Source organism: Leuciscus leuciscus (genome assembly GCF_965113295.1).
Source record: "Leuciscus leuciscus genome assembly, chromosome: 13".
Lineage (NCBI taxonomy): Eukaryota > Metazoa > Chordata > Actinopteri > Cypriniformes > Leuciscidae > Leuciscus > Leuciscus leuciscus.
This window is the reverse complement of record NC_138737.1, coordinates 39,274,382-39,292,946: the sequence shown is the minus strand read 5'-3', so window position 1 is coordinate 39,292,946 and position 18,565 is coordinate 39,274,382. Positions and strand designations below refer to the sequence as shown.

The 18,565-nt window shown below is 37.7% G+C and overlaps 1 protein-coding gene across 1 annotated transcript in view; it reads right to left on the bottom strand.

Moving 5' to 3' along the window:
• The window catches only part of tcf7l1b (transcription factor 7 like 1b), a 75,615-nt gene that overhangs the window by 2,542 nt on the left and 54,508 nt on the right, over positions 1-18,565 (bottom strand). Inside the window, exons 5-11 of the mRNA XM_082188743.1 lie at positions 15,444-15,576; positions 15,257-15,359; positions 13,637-13,717; positions 6,419-6,556; positions 4,599-4,758; positions 3,184-3,291; positions 1,785-1,836 (exon numbers count right to left, since the gene is read on the bottom strand). Coding sequence (XP_082044869.1) covers positions 1,785-1,836; positions 3,184-3,291; positions 4,599-4,758; positions 6,419-6,556; positions 13,637-13,717; positions 15,257-15,359; positions 15,444-15,576 — 775 coding nt within the window. The remainder of the gene's footprint in view (positions 1-1,784; positions 1,837-3,183; positions 3,292-4,598; positions 4,759-6,418; positions 6,557-13,636; positions 13,718-15,256; positions 15,360-15,443; positions 15,577-18,565) is intronic.

The following is an 18,565-nucleotide window of genomic DNA, read 5'->3' as shown; positions in this document are numbered from 1 at the left end:
GAAACTACTTAAAATACTCATTTTTGGTCATACTGATAAGAATAATACATCATTCAAAACGGTTTATTTGTGTAAACAACTAGGGGTTGACTGATTGATCGGGTTTGCCGATTAATCGGCACCGATAACCGATTCCTGGATCGGTTATCTTCAAACATCCATTCCGACTGTTTGGATTTATATGAAATTATATCACTTTACTGTGAGAGTCCATTTGTAACATTACATAACATAACTAAGGTTAATAAAAAGTATTGTTCATTGATAATTTCAACATTTTTACATTTTAAAGTTCTCTTAACATTAGTTAACGAACTATGAACTAACATGAACGATCAAGGTATGATTAATATATTAATATTTTTAATATAATTGAAAATAAAAACACATTTTCATGGTTCAGTGCTGTTTTTAAATGCTTGTAATAAAGTTCAGAACTATTTTATGAGTTATGTTTGTTTTCATTCAGGTTCTATATAATTAATCGGTTAGTTTTCGGTAGAATCCACTATCGGTCGACGTCTAATAACAACCAAACACTGAGTTTTAGTAAAATAAAGAAAACAAACAGATGTGCTTTCTGCTGTCTCAGTCTCTGTGAATGTGATGAACCACTACTAGTCGAATCTGTAGTCGGGGGGCAGCCCTATATAAATATTATTTATGGTATTATTGATTGTTTTAATGAGAATTCAGAGGGAAATGTCCTTAATTGTCATGTTTCTTCATTGTCTATACGCAAAAGATAATTCATCACTTTCTTCAGACTGAATATGATCTTGACATGTTCTTCTTGACAGTTCTCATGAGATTCACCCACACAACGCTGAACACAAAATGGAAATGGCGTCATGTGTCGATTTGTCACGTCACGGTACTCAAACTGTGGAAGAGATCACAACGCTGACACTGGCTGTCCGAGGAGCCGCTCACACAACACTCGTGCGCTTATATCTCATATCTGCTCCAAAACACACACGGATTCACTGTACTAAACACTACTGGCCAACAGATGCATTAAAGTGATTAAAAGTGGCAGTAAACATAAATAAATGCTTTTCCTTTGAACTTTCATCAAACACAACTGTTTTCAAGATTAATAATAATAATAATAAATGTTTCTTGAGCACCAAATCATCATATTAGAATGATTTCTGAAGGATCATGTGACACTGAAGACTGGAGTAATGATGCTGAAATTCTACTTTGGTCACAAGAATACATTTTAATTAAAATATATTAAAAGAGAAAAGTTATTCTAAATTGTAATATTTCATAATAGTACCATTTATATATATATATTATTTTGATCATGATTTTTTTAGAAAAATATTAAAGTCCCCTGTTGTCAATCATTTTATACCTTAAAACTCATCTTTGATCACCAAAATGACATATTTAAAATCATATAAAATAAATGCATCCCTGGTGAGGATAAATAGCCTGTTTCCGACACGCAATAATACAATTAAAAGATAATTCTGACTTTTAATCTCATAATTCTGACTTTTTCTCACAATTGCGACTTTTCATCTTGCAATTCTGACTTTTTTTTCCTCTCACAATTGTCCTTTTCTAAGGGGAAATAATGCTAATGGAGCAACATGATGAAAACACGTGTGTGTGAACGATGACCCTGTGTGAACGAGCCTCAGTCGTACTGTACCTGCGCTAGCACTGCACCTCATAAGCTGCATGTCAGAGGAGAGAGTGGGTTATTACAAACACACAAGGAGAGAGAGAAAAGAGTGTGTGTGTGTGTGTGTGTGTGTATCCGTCCTCACCCTCTGCTGTTGAGTCTGTCTTATTATCTCTCTTCCTCTTCTTCCGCTTGCCCTGGAGAGCATAGAGAGAGAGAGAGGGCGAGAGAGATGGAAACAGAGATAGAGTCAGAAATACAGAAGGAAGTCAAAAAATACAGTGAGGACGAGCGTAGGTCTTTGTTCAGTGAAAAAGCAGTGCAATTTAAAAATAATAATCCAATCTCCATGAATAGGGAACAAAATAGGATCACAAATGATCAGAGAAAGGAGGTGCGACTTGTTAACAACATGTACTTTCTACAGGGTTAGGGTTTGGTTTAGGGTCAGTTGTATGTAAGTATGATATAGTTTAACACTGATTTGTGACTTTTTAGTTTTTTGTTGTTGCAAGAAACACTTTACAATAAGTTCTCCTTTAGTTACTCCATTAACTAACTCTACAATGACCAATGCATTTGTTACAGTATTTATTAATCTTTGTTCGTTAGTTAATAAAAGTACAACTGTTCAGTGTTAGTTCATGTTAGCTCAGATCCATTAAATAATATTAACAGATATAATTTTTGATGTAAATGTTTGAATTAATATTAACTAAGATCAATAAATTGTTTAGAAGAATGTTTCAGCGTTAGTTTGTGTTAACTAAAAACACTTTACAATAAGGTTCATTTAGTTAATTACATAATTTAACATGAACTAACAATGAACAGTTAAGATAGTTCATTGCATTGTATTTTTATTAACTAATGATAACAAAGATTTTGCTCATCGTTAGTTAATGTTAATGAATGCATTAACTGATGGAACTTCTTGCAAAAGTGATACAAAAATCACATAGTGTTAAAATGGCAGGAGAACATCTGCTTCTGTCGAGCTGTAGAAAAGCTCCAAATGGTGTTTTTACTTGGATGTACATTTTTTGTAATTATTAAAAAAATTATGATATTTAAATTCAGAAGAAGACCTGTGGTTGGACAACCAAACACGGCATTTGTGTTTTATAAAAGAAGTCATGGGACGCCGAAGTGAACCGTATTCACTGAAAGTGCCAAATGTGAGCGTAAGGCTGTGTGTGTGTGTGTGTGTGTGTGTGTGTGTGTGTGTGTGTGTGTGTGTGTGTGTGTGTGTGTGTGTGTGTGTGTGAGAGAGTGAGTGAGTGAGTGAGTGAGTGAGTGAGTGAGTGAGTGAGTGAGTGAGTGAGTGAGTGAGTGTGTGTGACGGTGTGACAGAGTGAGTGAGTGTGTGAGAGAGAGTATATGTGAGAGTAAGTAAGTGAGTGAGTGTGTGTGTGTGTGTGTGTGTGTGTGTGTGTGTGTGTGTGTGTGTGTGTGTGTGTGTATATATGAGTGTGTGTGTGTGTGTGTGTGTGTGTGTGTATATATGAGTGTGTGTATAGCGGATCCTGAAGCGTCTGACTCACGTAGTTATCTCGGGCCGACCAGCCCGGGTAGAGTTGAGAGTGCAGCTGCCTCTCTTTCCTGGCCAGCTCGTAGTATTTGGCCTGTTCCTCTCGTGATAGTGAATGCCACTGCAAACACAAACACCACAGTCAGCCAAAGGTCAGGCGCACACACACATATACTGTACATACAGGCGCTGCTTAGACCACGCACATACCAGTGACCACACACCCATGTCTTGTGTGTACAAGCAACACGTGTGTAAAAATAGTCACTCACACACCACAGTTTGAGGTTGTGAGATTTGTAGAGTGTTTCTGACAGAAGTCTCATCTATACAGCAGAGCACTGTGATATTTTGCATGGCAATATTGTATCAGGACACGGACGGCAAGTATCGATCTTTTATCATGGCCTGAATTTCTGCTCGGGTTAGTGGTTATTGCATATCATTTTCCTCATTACTGCACATATTTGATTTATTCCTGTGATGCAAAGATAAATTGTCAGTCTTCACCGTCACATGATCCTTCAGAAATCATTCTAATAAGCTGATTTGTATTTCTTATTAATGCTGAAAACTGTTGTGCCGCTTAAAGTCCCCCTGTGGTGAAAATCCAGCTTTTAATGTTGTTTATATGTCTATGTGGTGTTTTTAATATGCTTTAAGACAAACCATGTGTAAATTCATAAGTCGACACCATTGCTGAGTATTTTCTCCTTAAAACTGCAGTGAACCAAAGACAGTCTCAAACACACACTTTGAAATCGCTGGTGTTTCTGACGTCACAAACTACCTCGTAACCAATCAGATCAACGTGTGATCGTCAACCAGTGGATCTCTGAGCTGAGTGAGTGAGTGGAGGCGGGGCTCATTTGCATATTCATTGAACCGCGTATACTAAATGAGGCAAGGGTGTCGAGTTACATTCAAGATATTTTAAGGTATGAAGATTTTTAAATTTGTCATGTCTGTGATCAAAGATGAGTTTTAAGGTATACAATTATTGACAACAGGGGACTTGTTCATCAAAAATCATGATGTATTTTTTATTTATTTTATTCTCTGAATAGAAATTTCAACAGAACGGCACTTATTTGAAAAAAATATTTTGTAATAATGTAAATGTCTTTACTGTCACTTTTGATAAATTGAATGCATCCTTGATGAATAAAAGTATTATAAGTAGTATAAGGAACCAACAGGACAACATAAGCGATTGGCAAAGTTGAAAACTAGTTTTTATCGCAGTGGATGATGTGGGACGCATTAGTGATTACACAACAAACGTGCGTATCGACTTCACTGCAATTTTGATTCACAAAACATTTTGGACCCCATTTAATATCAACATTTGGTGCTGCTGACCACTTGTGATTGGTTCACTCAGAATGGATATTAATACAATCACACACACACACACTGTTCACTCACCCTGCGGCCGAGGATCTGGTTGATGGCGGCACTTTCTTTTAGCGTGCACTCGGCCACCACTTTGGCCCTCATCTCCTTCATATAGAGCATGAAGGCGTTTAGAGGCTTCTTTATGTGAGGTTTCCTCTCGTCCTCCTTCTTGTTCGGGCCTGGAGACTTTCTGCAAACATACAGCACACATGGGTCAGTCTTTGTACTGGATGTGAGGGAGTGACAGTGAGAAAGACACAAAGGATGGTAGACAAAACAGCGATAAACTTTATCACTGAGTCATGTGGAGGTGAGAGTGTGAAGCTTATGTTATTTAGTTGAATAAAGCATTAAAGGGATAGTTCACCCAAAACTAAGCCCCTGATTTACTCACCCTCAAGTCAGCCTAGGTGTAAATGACTTTCTTCTTCCTTTGCTTTGCGCTTTGGGCGCAAGTAGAAATGTACTTTGTAAAGTGTTAAATATGGATATTTTTCTTACACAAATGCATCACTTCACTTCAGAAGGCCTTTATTAACCCCCCGGAGCAGTGTGGAGCACTTTATCATGGATGGATGAGCTTTTATGATGGATAGATGCACTTTTATGATGGATAGATGCACTTTTATGATGGATAGATGCACTTTTATGATGGATAGATGCACTTCTATGATGGATAGATGCACTTTTATGATGGATAGATGCACTTTTATGATGGATAGATGCACTTTTATGATGGATAGATAGAAGCACTTATGATGGATAGATGCACTTTTATGATGGATAGATGCACTTTTATGATGGATAGATGCACTTTTATGATGGATAGATACATTTTTATGATGGATAGATAGAAGCACTTATGATGGATAGATGCATTTTTATGATGGATAGATGCACTTTTATGATGGATAGATGCACTTTTATGATGGATAGATGCATTTTTATGATGGATAGATAGATGCACTTATGATGGATAGATGCACTTTTATGATGGATAGATGCACTTATGATGGATAGATGCATTTTTATGATGGATAGATGGATGCACTTATGATGGATAGATGCATTTTTATGATGGATAGATAGATGCACTTATGATGGATAGATGCATTTTTATGATGGATAGATAGATGCACTTATGATGGATAGATAGATGCTCTTTTATGATGGAAAGATGCACTTCTATGATTGATAGATGCACTTCTATAATACACTTATGATGGATAGATGCACTTTTAAGATGGATAGATGCACTTCTATGATGGATAGATGCACTTCTATGATGGATAGATGCACTTCTATGATACACTTATGATGGATAGATGCACTTCTATGATGGATAGATGCACTTCTATGATTGATAGATGCACTTTTATGATACACTTATGATGGATAGATGCACTTTTAAGATGGAAAGATGCACTTCTATGATGCACTTATGATGGAAAGATGCACTTTTATGATGGATAGATGCACTTTTATGATGGATAGATGCACTTTTATGATACACTTATGATGGATAGATGCACGTCTATGTGGATAGATGCACTTTTATGATGGATAGATGCACTTTTATGATACACTTATGATGGATAGATGCACTTTTATGATGGATGGATGAGCTTTGATGGACTTCAAAACAGAAACAGCCATTCACTGCCATTATAAAGCTTGGAAGAGCCAAGACATTTTTTTTATATAACTCTGATTGTATTCGTCTGAAAGAAGAAAGTCATATACACCTTCAGGGTGAGTAAATCATGGGATAATTTTCATTTTTGGCTGAACTATCTATTTAAAGAAGATAAGAAAAACAGCAGGAAAGTGTGTAGCATGCTTGAGCTTACGCTTGAGCCGCTGGGCTGAGTTCTCCGTTGGGTTCTTGTTTAATAGCCGGAGAGACGATGGCTGGGTGAGGGATGCCCGTCTGATGAAGACCGTGAGGATGATGAACGATATGAGGAGAAAAGCGACTGGACACCAAACTGTAAAGAAAAAGAGAGGTAAATTACCATTATTGCCTTCTGAAACCAAGGAAAGTAGGGTTGTATGATATATAATTTTAGCATCGATATTGCGATGTGCGCATTGAGACAATTGAGAAAGAAAACGGATGCGTGTCATTTATATTAGGTCTGCACATTCATCTTAAAGGGACAGTGCCTGCAGCTGTTTGTGCCACCAATGGTGATCAAATAACAAAAGAAAAAGAGAAAATGACTTTAGTAGCTTTAACAAAGATAAACTGTATTAATTAATTAAATATTAGTTATGTTTCATTTATACAGTGATTCAATTTCTGTACCTGAATATACGGTTAGATTTAAATGAAAAACATAAAGCACTGCTAATTTCAATTGTATCTTTCTTCTATTGTATTTATCTGTGCTTGTGATATGTTTATAATTTTCTATGCAGATTCACTATTCTAGAATGATGTATTATTTTCAAATAGAGCTATTCAAATCATCGATGAAATTGTTTTGATATCGCTATATATATATATATATATATCGTGGATATCAATATCGTAGCCCTAAAGGAAAAGAACATCTTCGAAAGATTTTGGACTTTGGGGCCATACTGTTATATAGCGTGACGTTTAGATGAATATAGCGATGTGTTTGCACCAGCTCTGCGATTCATCATTCCAGACTTTGGGGCCAGAGATACACTGTTAGCCAACATCCCGACACGTCCACGCTTCTGAGAGCGACGTTTAGATGAATATGTAAATATGTGCTCCACGCTTTCCTCTCAATTAACAATATAAACACATCATTTAAATGACAGCAGTGAGAGAACAGCAGTTCAGAAAGCATCATAGCGATGTGACCAGCTCTGCGATTCATCACTCCTGTCCAGTTACGTTTATTTATATAGCATTATATAAAATAGACAATATATAAATATAAATATATATAAAACAAACAAAACAAAAAACAATGTCAGTGTCGCTTTAAATTAGAATTACAACTTTATTTTCTACTATAAAGCAGATATTTACTCAAAGAAGGCGGGGCCTCAGAGCCACACCCACCTAAGATGTCATCACCACAGACCAATGGTAGTTTGAAGGCGTTTATCAGCCAGAGCTAATTTTTCCAGAAATTTCACTTTGGCAAGCCGTTTCGAACAACTCCAGAAGTGAACTCTAAACGAACTGTGTTTTGGCCTGGTTTTGTCGTTCTACAATTTCCCTCGAATTGTATATCAGGGCTTTTAAACATCCCAGAATACCACACTCAAAGACCCGGGTCTTAATGCTGCGTCTGGACTAAAACACACTCTCATTTCTGTTCGAATGTTATATATGGTCCAAATAAAGCACCAGCTGAAAAGCTCCTTTATCCGCTCCTGTTACAGGTAAAGAGCCAGGTTACTGTGGTAACAAAAAGTGTGCCACACTCAAGACTATTCCCCCCTTACCAAACACATCCGGCGCTTTCCAAATCCCATAAAAAGCACTTCCTACAAGCAGCTGAATGGGACACGGTTCTGATTCAAGCACTGAAAGCTTTGACTGAAGTGAACATAGGGCGATATGGCCAAAAAATTTTGGTTAAATGGCGATATACAATATTTATCTCGGTACTTTCTACATTTTTCATATTTGGATAAAGAAAATCTGTATTTATTTAAAAATATATATATTTCACATCCTGCCCAATGATATCCTACAAACAATGTTGATATTGAAGGATATGGAAACAAATAATGAATGTAATGTAGGCTATGCAATATATTATGTGCAAAAAGGTGGTTAAAATCACATTACATTCTGACATTGTAACATTACAATCTAAAAACAAAAATAATGCTTTTGTTTTTAAATTGACTAAAGGCTAAACTAAAAAATTTAAATAAAAACAAAAGCACAAACTTATTATATTAGCCTGCTTTTGATTACACCGTTATAAATGGTCACTTTCATTAAATACTTGTACGTTTACAATTCCACATATGGCACATTTATTGTCTCCAACAACAAATATTTTAGTCAGAATTATTGCGCTACTATTCTATTGTGCTCCGTCTGTTTGGTGCTCATTCACGGAAGCTTGAATTTTAGCAGAGATTCACTTGCAGAAGGCTCGTCCTCTCCTGACAGTGAAATGGACATATTTGTTTGACTCTAACATTTACAGATGGAGAATATACCTGTGAAATGTAAGTTAAAGGGATACTTCACCTCTGGAAAGATGAATGTGTATTTAAAATGGGTCATTTATGTAGAAGAAATGTGAAATTATTTTTGAATTTGGAGCTTTCTAGACTGAGAAAAGCCAGAAAATGTATTTTTGGCTTATGTGGATGAAAGACAACAACTCCCAGAATGCACTTGCTTCGCTGCCCTACGAGGCCACTCCCAAGCCACGCCTACCGGTAAGAGAGCGCAGTTTAAAACAACAAGTCTAGGCTACTAGTGAGTCTCCGTGACGAGTCTGCCCGGGATTTCGAGATCACCCAAAATGTCCGGGATTCGGCTTTTGCGTTCTACAGTCGCCATTCATTATGTTTACTGTGGCGAGCAGGACGAGACTGAGGGCCGTGGGAGAACTGAGGAAAAGCTGGGAGAAAAACTGGGCTGAGGAAAGCACCACATCTCAAACGCATTCAACAGCAACAATAGCCTATCTGTCAGAGCAAGCTGCTTTAAACTTGTTAACTATCTTACCAGTTATTTTTAAGCCCTTAATATAAGCTTGTGTCATGTTTAGGACAAATTGTATTTTCTCTGCAGCAGCTCACACTGCGTCCTCGGCTATTTTTCGGATGTGCTCGTATCAAACTAGTGTATCGATATAAACGGTATTGCCTCAAATATCGTTTCAAAAAATTATATCGATATATCGTACAACTCGATATACCGCCCAGCCCTAGACGAACACACAATAAAACAACTGTTGTCATCTAAAATTGGACGACTGTTTTCTCCGCCCTCCTCTTATACTCTTCTTAAACCCCTTAAATTTCAGTTAAGATACCGGGAAGACTTCATTCAACTGTTATCATGATGTCCTGCAGACTACTTAGAGAACACATCTCACCTCAGAAGCAGAATTTAGACTGAATGTGTGACTTTCAGATATCAGCTTTAAGGTGCATTCACATTGATTTCTATTCGCCAAATTTTTGCAACCGAAATCATCCTTTCTAGAAGGGCTGTCACTTTTGTGAAAAAATCCTGTTTGATTTTTGAGACATACGTGTTCATTGAATCGATTGTAAAATCGTTTTTCCACGTCTAAAGACGTTTCCATTTTAAACGCCAAATATAGGCAAATCCACGGACAACTAACAGGCATTAGGACGAACGTTAAGAGGGCGCTTGAGACGCGCACAAGTCAGCAATATTCCTGATGATTTATTGGCGTGAAGTTTCGTGCACAATGACAAACAGGAGTGCAACATTCTCCAAAAACAATAAGCAGAGTGGACTGCCATAACATCAATGACAAACATCACTGCAGGATTCAGCATGCCTGTGTTTACCATTAGAAATGTCAAACAAATTTAAGCCCGAACCTGTATCTGTATGCATGAGACTGTCTGAATACCGGCAGAATTCACATTTTTGTAGTAAAAAGAGACACATTATGCAGAGGTATAATCTGTGTCAGAGCCTGTAGTTGCTGTGTGACGTGCGTTCGCTGCGGGCGTATCGTGACGAGCCGGACGCGCTCCGAGAGAAGGCCCTTAAAATCGATTCCCTATTTTAGTTTTCGAAACTTGTGTTGGTTGGTCCGATCGATTGTGCAATCGATTTTCGAACGTAAAGTGACAACCCTCTGGAAATATGCGCGAGGGTGAAAGATTTGCCCATGCAGATTCACAACGGGTTCAAGTCGTCAAACAGAAAGCTACTATGCTAAAGTGACTTCTGTCTGAGCTTCACATATCGCTCAACAAAAGATCTTTATTTCTTGCGAAATATTACCAAAACTTCTTGACTGTACCTTTAAATCATATGGCTATCTTTACTGTAAAGCAAAATCTTTTCAAATCAGGACCGAATGAGGGAGGGATTCAAACCAAACACTATGAATAGGGAACGTCTCAAAGTGGCGACAGAAAGTGTAGTTCTTTCACACAAACGCCAATGGAGAAACAAGCACGCCTGAGCTGTACTGACAACGGCTGTAAAGGTCTGGAAGAAGACGGGCTATTGATCACTATGAGCTCTGTATGAATAATTCAACACCACACACACACACCAAACAAGAGGAGCTCAGTGCAGATTATCCTCATTTAATCCAGTGCTACCACTAAATTAAGAGCATTTCTTCATCATTTCAGATCCATTTCATCTTGAGTGATTGTGAATGAACTCTGACAGCTGATGTACAGAGGTAAAATAGAAGACAAATTCACTATTAACTTTCCATCCCCTTCCAAAAGACAATTTTTTTAAAGAGAAACATGGATAACGGCAGTCAGAAGAGATAAATAATAATAATTTGTCGTTATTAGCACAACTTTAAAATTAGACTACAGATTAATTCATTCAGCAAGCTGATAAAACTAAATAAATGGTTATTTTAAGGTGAAGTTTTAAGGTGAGGCTTTGTTTTATGGTTAGTTACTTGTAATTATGCATAATTTACTGTTATTACTATAGTAAGTAGTACATGTGACACGAGTAACTACGTCACCTTAAAAAAAAAGAAAAAAAGAAAAGTGTTAACAAATGAATGATTCACCCTTTATAATTGAACATTTATCCCTCAAACCAATTACTTTGTACTTGTTTTCAGATTTTGCCATTCAGATTTGAGCAATGCTGCTGGAGATGTTGCTAATACTAATTTAGGGTTGTGTAGGCACTCCATTACAAAAGTGTTGACTGGCTTGTTTGTCAACATAAAAATTACATAAGGGAAGGTTTTCTAAACGCATGTTATAAATGTAATTGCGAACGATTTCTTCCATACGTGTTTTCTTTTTTTAAAGCCCACCCCACACTTCAGTGCTTCGGCTGTGTAATATCTACATCTCAAATCCTATCAACAACCGATGACCAGAAGCAAGAACCCGCATTACATTTTTTCTTTTCCGATTATGTGTTAGATTATGATGTACAACACCGTATGAAAGAAAGGATCTGCCACTACTTCAGTTTCATCGCAGCATTAATGCCATGCTAATATAACCTTTAAATAACTAATTAAGATTAATACAATTCTGTGGTAAATTTACCCTGCAAAACTCAAGTGGAGATACAGCATCACCCTCCGTCAGTGTGAGTGTGTGTGTGTGTGTGTGTGTGTGTGTGTGTGTGTGTTTGAGAATGAGAGAGTGTGTGTCTGTGTGCGTAAGAGTGAGAGTGAGAGCGTGCGTGTGTGTGTGTGTGTGTGTTTGAGAATGAGAGAGTGTGTGTCTGTGTGCGTGTGTGTAAGAGTGAGAGTGAGAGAGTGAGTGAGTGAGAGCGTGTGTGTGTGTGTGTGTGTGTGTGTGTGTGTGTGTGGGTGAGAGTAAGTAAGTGAGTGAGTGAGTGAGTGAGTGAGTGAGTGAGTGAGTGAGTGAGTGAGTGAGAGTGAGTGAGTGAGTGAGTGTGTGTGAGAGTGAGTGAGTGAGTGAGTGTGTGTGTGTGAGTGAGTGAGTGAGTGAGTGAGTGAGTGTGTGAGAGAGAGAGTGAGTGAGTGTGTGAGAGAGAGTGAGTGTGTGTGTGAGTGAGTGAGTGAGTGAGTGAGTGAGTAAGTGTGTGTGTGTGTGTGAGAGAGAGAGAGAGTCAAGTCAAGTCAAGTATATTTGTATAGCGCTTTTCACAATACAGATTGTATCAAAGCAGCTTCACAGTATTAAATTAAAATAATACAACAAAGTTTGTTTCAAGAGGAATTTATTGATTGATAAAATTAAATTAAATATCCCCAAAATATCCCCAACTGAGCAAGCCAAAGGCAACAGTGGCAAGGAACCGAAAAACTCCATCAAGTGACCTAATGGTGTCCTAAAACTCCATCAGGTGACCTAATGGAGAAAAAAAACCTTGGGAGAACCCAGGCTCAGTCCTTAAGCCTTGAATTTAGTGATCTTAAAGAGCGCGATGGATTATAGGGCGATAGAAGATCCGTTAAATAGACTGGAGCTAAGCCGTTTAGGGCTTTATAAGTCAGTAGCAATACCTTGTAATTAATACGGAACTTTATAGGTAACCAATGCAGTGATGATAAAATCGGTGTTATATGATCATATTTTCTTGATCTCGTAAGAACTCTAGCGGCGGCATTTTGGACTAACTGTAGCTTGTTTATTGAGGATGCAGGACAACCAGCTAATAAAGCATTACAGTAATCCAGTCTCGAGGTCATGAATGCATGAACTAACTTTTCTGCATCAGAAACTGATAGCATATTACGTAGCTTAGCAATGTTTCTAAGGTGGAAAAATGCTGTTTTTGTAACATATGAAATATGATTTTCAAAAGACAGGTTTCAATCGAGTATAACTCCCAGGTCTTTTACTGTAGAGGATAAAGTAACAGGACATCCTATGATGTTAAAGTTGTATTGTGCGAGGTTTTGTGGGCGGTTTTTTGAACCGATAAGTATTACCTCTGTCTTGTCTGGATTTAATAAAAGAAAATTACGCGTCATCCAATCTTTTATATCTTTAACACACTCTGTCAATTTGGAAAATTTAGCGTTTTCATCCGGCCGTGATGAAATATATATTTGATTGTCATCAGCATAACAATGGAAACTAATTCCATGTTTCCTTATAATATTTCCAAGTGGCATCATATATATTGAGAATAACAGAGGGCCTAATACAGATCCCTGCGGCACTCCATAGTTTACTGGAGTTATGATCGATTTTTCTCCATTTAAATAGACAAAATGGTAGCGGTCAGATAGGTATGATTTGAACCAGCTTAATGCTTGTCCTTCAACACCAGTATAATTTTGTAGTCGATCTAAGAGTAATGAGAGTGTGTGTGAGTGAATGAGTGTGTGAGAGAGAGAGAGTGTGTGTGAGTGAATGAGTGTGTGTATGTGTAATGAACCGGAAATAAAAGTGTAGTGTGAAGAATGAGAGTATGAATCTGGAAACACACTCACCTGGACATGGATGCGTTCATGGCGAGAGCTGGGTACGGGTGACGGAAGCCCCCAGTGATGGGGTACATGTGTTGACCCTGCCTGAGACGAACACAGACAGAACGAGAGGGTGAATCAGAGCGAACGAGTGTGAATCAGACAATATCTTTCATAGAGCTGCTTCATAGCTCAACGGTTCATAATTGAAGACTTTTGCAACATCGACATTATTGAACTGAACTTAATCAGCATCGAGCTGAAGACCCAAACTATTATCCTCAGAAGAGCTGCTTAGAGCTGAAGTGAAATTGTTAATTTATGAACTTTACAGAGTTATTGAACTCGACTGAATCAACTACACTGACCTGAGCTGAAGAATGACACTACTGTCTTTGAAGGGCTGCTTTATAGCTCAATAATTGACATAATAATATTGCAACATCGACATTATTATTGATCTGAACCGAATCATGACACTTTTAAAAACAACAGTTTGTTGAAACCAAAGTGCTGTACAACAAATATAAAACAAACTTAAAACATACAAAATAAAGAAAACAAAAAGGACACATGAAAAATGTTACACCCTCAAACAGACTTAAAACAAAGAATAAAAATGGGTGTTCAAAGAGGATTTAAACAGAAATAAAAGGGGAAGATCTTATATGGAGTATCTACTTTTTCTTCAGTAGAGCTGAATTAAACTCTTTACACAGTTATTGAACTGAATCAACACTGAACCGACTTCCGCTGAATAATGACACTTGTCTTTTTAGAGCTTCTTTACAGCAGAATTTGACTAATAGTTTATGAACTTTGGATTGATTCTGTTATTTTCCTGTTCATCGCTGTGAAGCTGCTTTGAATCGATCGGTGTTGTTTAAAGTGTTAGAAATAAAGGTGACTTGACTTGAATCGGGGTGTGTAGGCAGTAACTACAGGGCTTTCGCACCAGGTAGTTCTAGGATTGAGCCACCAGGGTGTTTCCCAGAGAACTAATGGTTCCCTAAGGAACGTTTTCCTGGTTGCATTCGCACCCTCAGTAGGAACTCTGATGTGACGTGAGACACGCTTGTTGTTGGGACTTTTATTTTGACGGCCTGAGAACGCCAGTCTAACAGTCCTGTCTTATACGATATTAGATAGAACTGTCATACATAGAAAGTAGACAGTAATGTAAAGTTATTAGCGTATGTTGTGTGGTTGATGTCCAGTGTTGCTGAGCAGAAATACATAATCATGTTTCTCTTGGTCTCCTCAAAGATGCGTTGGATTTTCTCCTCAGCGTAAAGAGGTTCATCTATCACTGTTTTACATGTTCGTAGAGTTAGTTTCTGGAGTAAATATATAGGCTATAATCTGTGTGTTTACACAGCTTTTTTAAAAATGGCGGGTGCTGGTGTTTCACGTGTGTTCGGCCAATCAGCGAACACTAACGTCACGGATAGTTCCTATAGTGCTGGTTTAGACACGACTCTGATATAGGAGTAAATTAGTTCCTCTAAAAGGAGTTGCTAGAACTAAAATCGTTCCTAGTTCCTGTGGTGCGAACACGCCAAAATCCAGGAACTTCCGCCAATAGTTCTAGGAACTATGAAAAGGTTTCTCCGGTGCGAAAGCCCCTTAATAAGGGATACTCACTGTGGGACGAGCCAGCCCAGTGGGTGCGGGATCTGCCCCATGGCCCCAGGGGACAGTGGGTAATAGGGCGACAGCTCTGAGGGGTGAGGGGTCCGAGGAATACCTGGACCAGAGGTACACAGTCAGTAAGTCACACGATTAAAAGACAGAAACACAAGTTAAGGTGTGTCAGAAGAGTGTGTAACACCTGTCTTTGGGTCCAGTATCTCTGGCGAGAGGTGGGATGGAGGAGTTCCTGGAGAGAAGTGTTCATTGCTGTAGGTGATGAGGGGGGTCAGGGGGTGCATGTGCGCATGCTGGACCACCGGGACCTTATTAGACTGAGAGAGAGAGAGAGAGAGAGAGAGAGAGAGAGAGAGAGAGAGAGAGAGAGAGAGAGAGAGAGAGAGAGAGAGAGAGAGAGAGAGAGAGAGAGAGAGAGACACACACTTTATTAAGATACAAAATTGACCCTTTTTTCAGTGGTGTTTGCAGGCGTAAGCATCACTATTACTCGTCTGTAGGGTTAGTGAACTGAACAACATCCAATCCGTACTAACTAAAGCAAATAATTCAATAATTTAAGACTTAGTCAGTCATTATACAGTGCGCATCAGCAACCTTTGTTCCAGATGTATTCTTCTCATAACGGGATTTTTAAAAAGTATTTTTTAAGAGTTACAAGCTATGAACCAAAACATCCAGCGATGAGGTCAGGCCCAACATTACAAACTCTGATTTGAAGAAAACATTTATTTGAAAATTGGACAAAAAGGTACAAGACTGTGTAATTAACGGCTTTATTGAGGAAAATAACTACAATCCCTTTAAGCATTGCGAACGACAATCAAATTAAAAACAAATAAAGAAACACATTGAATTAAAGATGTTGATATTAGATTTATTGAACGGTTTATCAAGCATAAAATATTGAAGTAGTTTGAGAGCGAAGGGAAAGACTCTCTGATTGGTTGAGATTTCTCTGCAGAATCATGGGTAATGTAGTTTCTTTTTTAGTTCAGCTGTTCAACACGATTAATAAAAATAAAAAAGTGGAAATAATGTAAGCTGATGGCTTCAACAAAATCATATACCATTAAGTTAAGTTATTGTTCAAAATCAAATCCCCTATGGAGAAAATGAATGGGATTTATGTCCAAGAACCCGCCTGTTGTACTACATTTTGCAATCACATATTTTTCTACATTTGTAAATGTATGACTTGAACACTTGATGCTGTTAGATACCCATAAAGCACTGTTTACTTGTCTTGAATAATTAAGAACCTGAAGCAATTACACTTAATTGAGAAAAGCTTGCCATTGCCATTGAATCTGTTGTGCATTCAGCAGAATGCGTGTCAGATGTAAAACCACAATGGTTCTTGGGTAAAAAGAGGCCAGTGGTTGCTTATGTATCAGAGGATATATCTGTATGTGTGGGTGAACAGTAGGGCTGCTCGATATTGAAAGTGCGATATGCGATACGATAATGTACAAAATCAAATATAAAAATTAAACAGCTTAGTTTTCACTGTATGAACTAAACACTGATTCTTATTAAAGCTACAAAAGTTATTCAGTCAAGAGCAGTGAGTGATTTTCTCTCCGTCTTTTGTTGTTTGATCATCATTAATGACAGACAGCATCAGGTTTATTAGGCTCCTGTCACTTTAAGAGCTAATGCACGGATCCAATATACTGATACACACGCGTTTTCTTTCTCAACTGTTTACTTTCACTTAATATAACTGTTATGTGAATACTCACTAAGACTGGCATTTTGACCTCATTTTGTGTGTCTTTGGCCACATAAGCTGAGGAAGAGAACTAAGTACGGTCCGAGAGGTGTGTGTGCGAGTACCGTATTGAGTTTTCTTAACATTATGCCTATCACATGTATGTAGCAGTCATGTGTCCAGTCTATTCTCTGCTATCTGCATCACCTCCTATTCACTTTTTGAAGTACTAAAATCATTCAGGGATCGCAAGTCATTGCAATATGCATATCATGATGCACATTTGCGATATTTCAATAATTCAGACACATTGTGCAGCCCTAATGACAAGCATGAAGCAATCTGGCCGCGCACCAAGGAATGCCGTGAGAGCGGAGCGCTGTGCCAGACAAGACTCACACCCAATGCCACACCAAGGCCCTGTGTACACAAAGTGTACCTGACAATGTCTTACACAACAATCACTCAATGCACTGACAACTCCGAGACGACACATAACACACGAGTAGAGCATGATGCACATGTAATTATAACACTCATTTAGGATAATGAAACCTCCACGAATGAATGAAGTTGCACAAACTAGTTCAACATTTGTGTTGGTTAGTAAAAGCGAGTGAGAGATGTTGTGGTTCGGGCAGCACATCTGTAGGACTGAGGAATGACTGTATCAATATTTCATCATCCTGGAAACATTGCTGAAACCACAGCGAAGTGATTCTGGAGAGTGGGTGTGAGCAGAACTGTGTTATAAGGTGAGGAAAGACATTAAACATCACCTCACTCATTTATATATGCCATCACTTGACAACCTCAGAATGGTGCGATACCTTGGTGTGGTGTTGTGTAGATTAACTACTTTTGTTGTTTATTATAAAAGTACAATGTTTTATTATTTGATGCAACAACATCAATTAGGCATCTTTGGAAAAATGGGTTACACTTTATTTTAAGGTGTCATTGTTACAGTGTAATTATATATATAAGTACTGAGTAATAATAATTTACAGCATGTACTTACTATAGTGATTCCCACAATCTATAAAATCCTTCAAATATGAGGTAGCCTTGTTTTAAAAGATTGATTTCTAGAGTTGGGAAAGTCATGTAAACTAATAAAATCTTAAACCTCCATGGGCATTTTTATAATCAATATACTTTTTTTTTTAAGTTATGCCGAGCTTTGAATTGCAAGTAAAAATTTTTTTTAAAACCCCTAAATCACAAACAACTGGAAAAATCACGGGGCTTGATTATTGTTGTATATATTGTATACACAGTGGAGCCTTTTTAAGTCAAAATGGTTGAGAACCAAAGCTCTAGTTCACTAAATGACAACAAAAAGTCATTTAAATGTGTGCACAATTATCCAGAATTGTACGATATTGTATCAGACAAAAAATTACAGACTAAACCTTTCAAGTCACATTCGCAAATGCATTTGATTTAATAACAACAACATGCTTAAGATTTGCAAATTCAATAAAAGAAAAAAAGAAAGAAAAGTATGGTAGAACTTGACTTTATCCATCAGGACTAGATTGGATGTTAAATAAATCGGTCTCTGTATGACAGGTGTTTGGGGGAGAGAG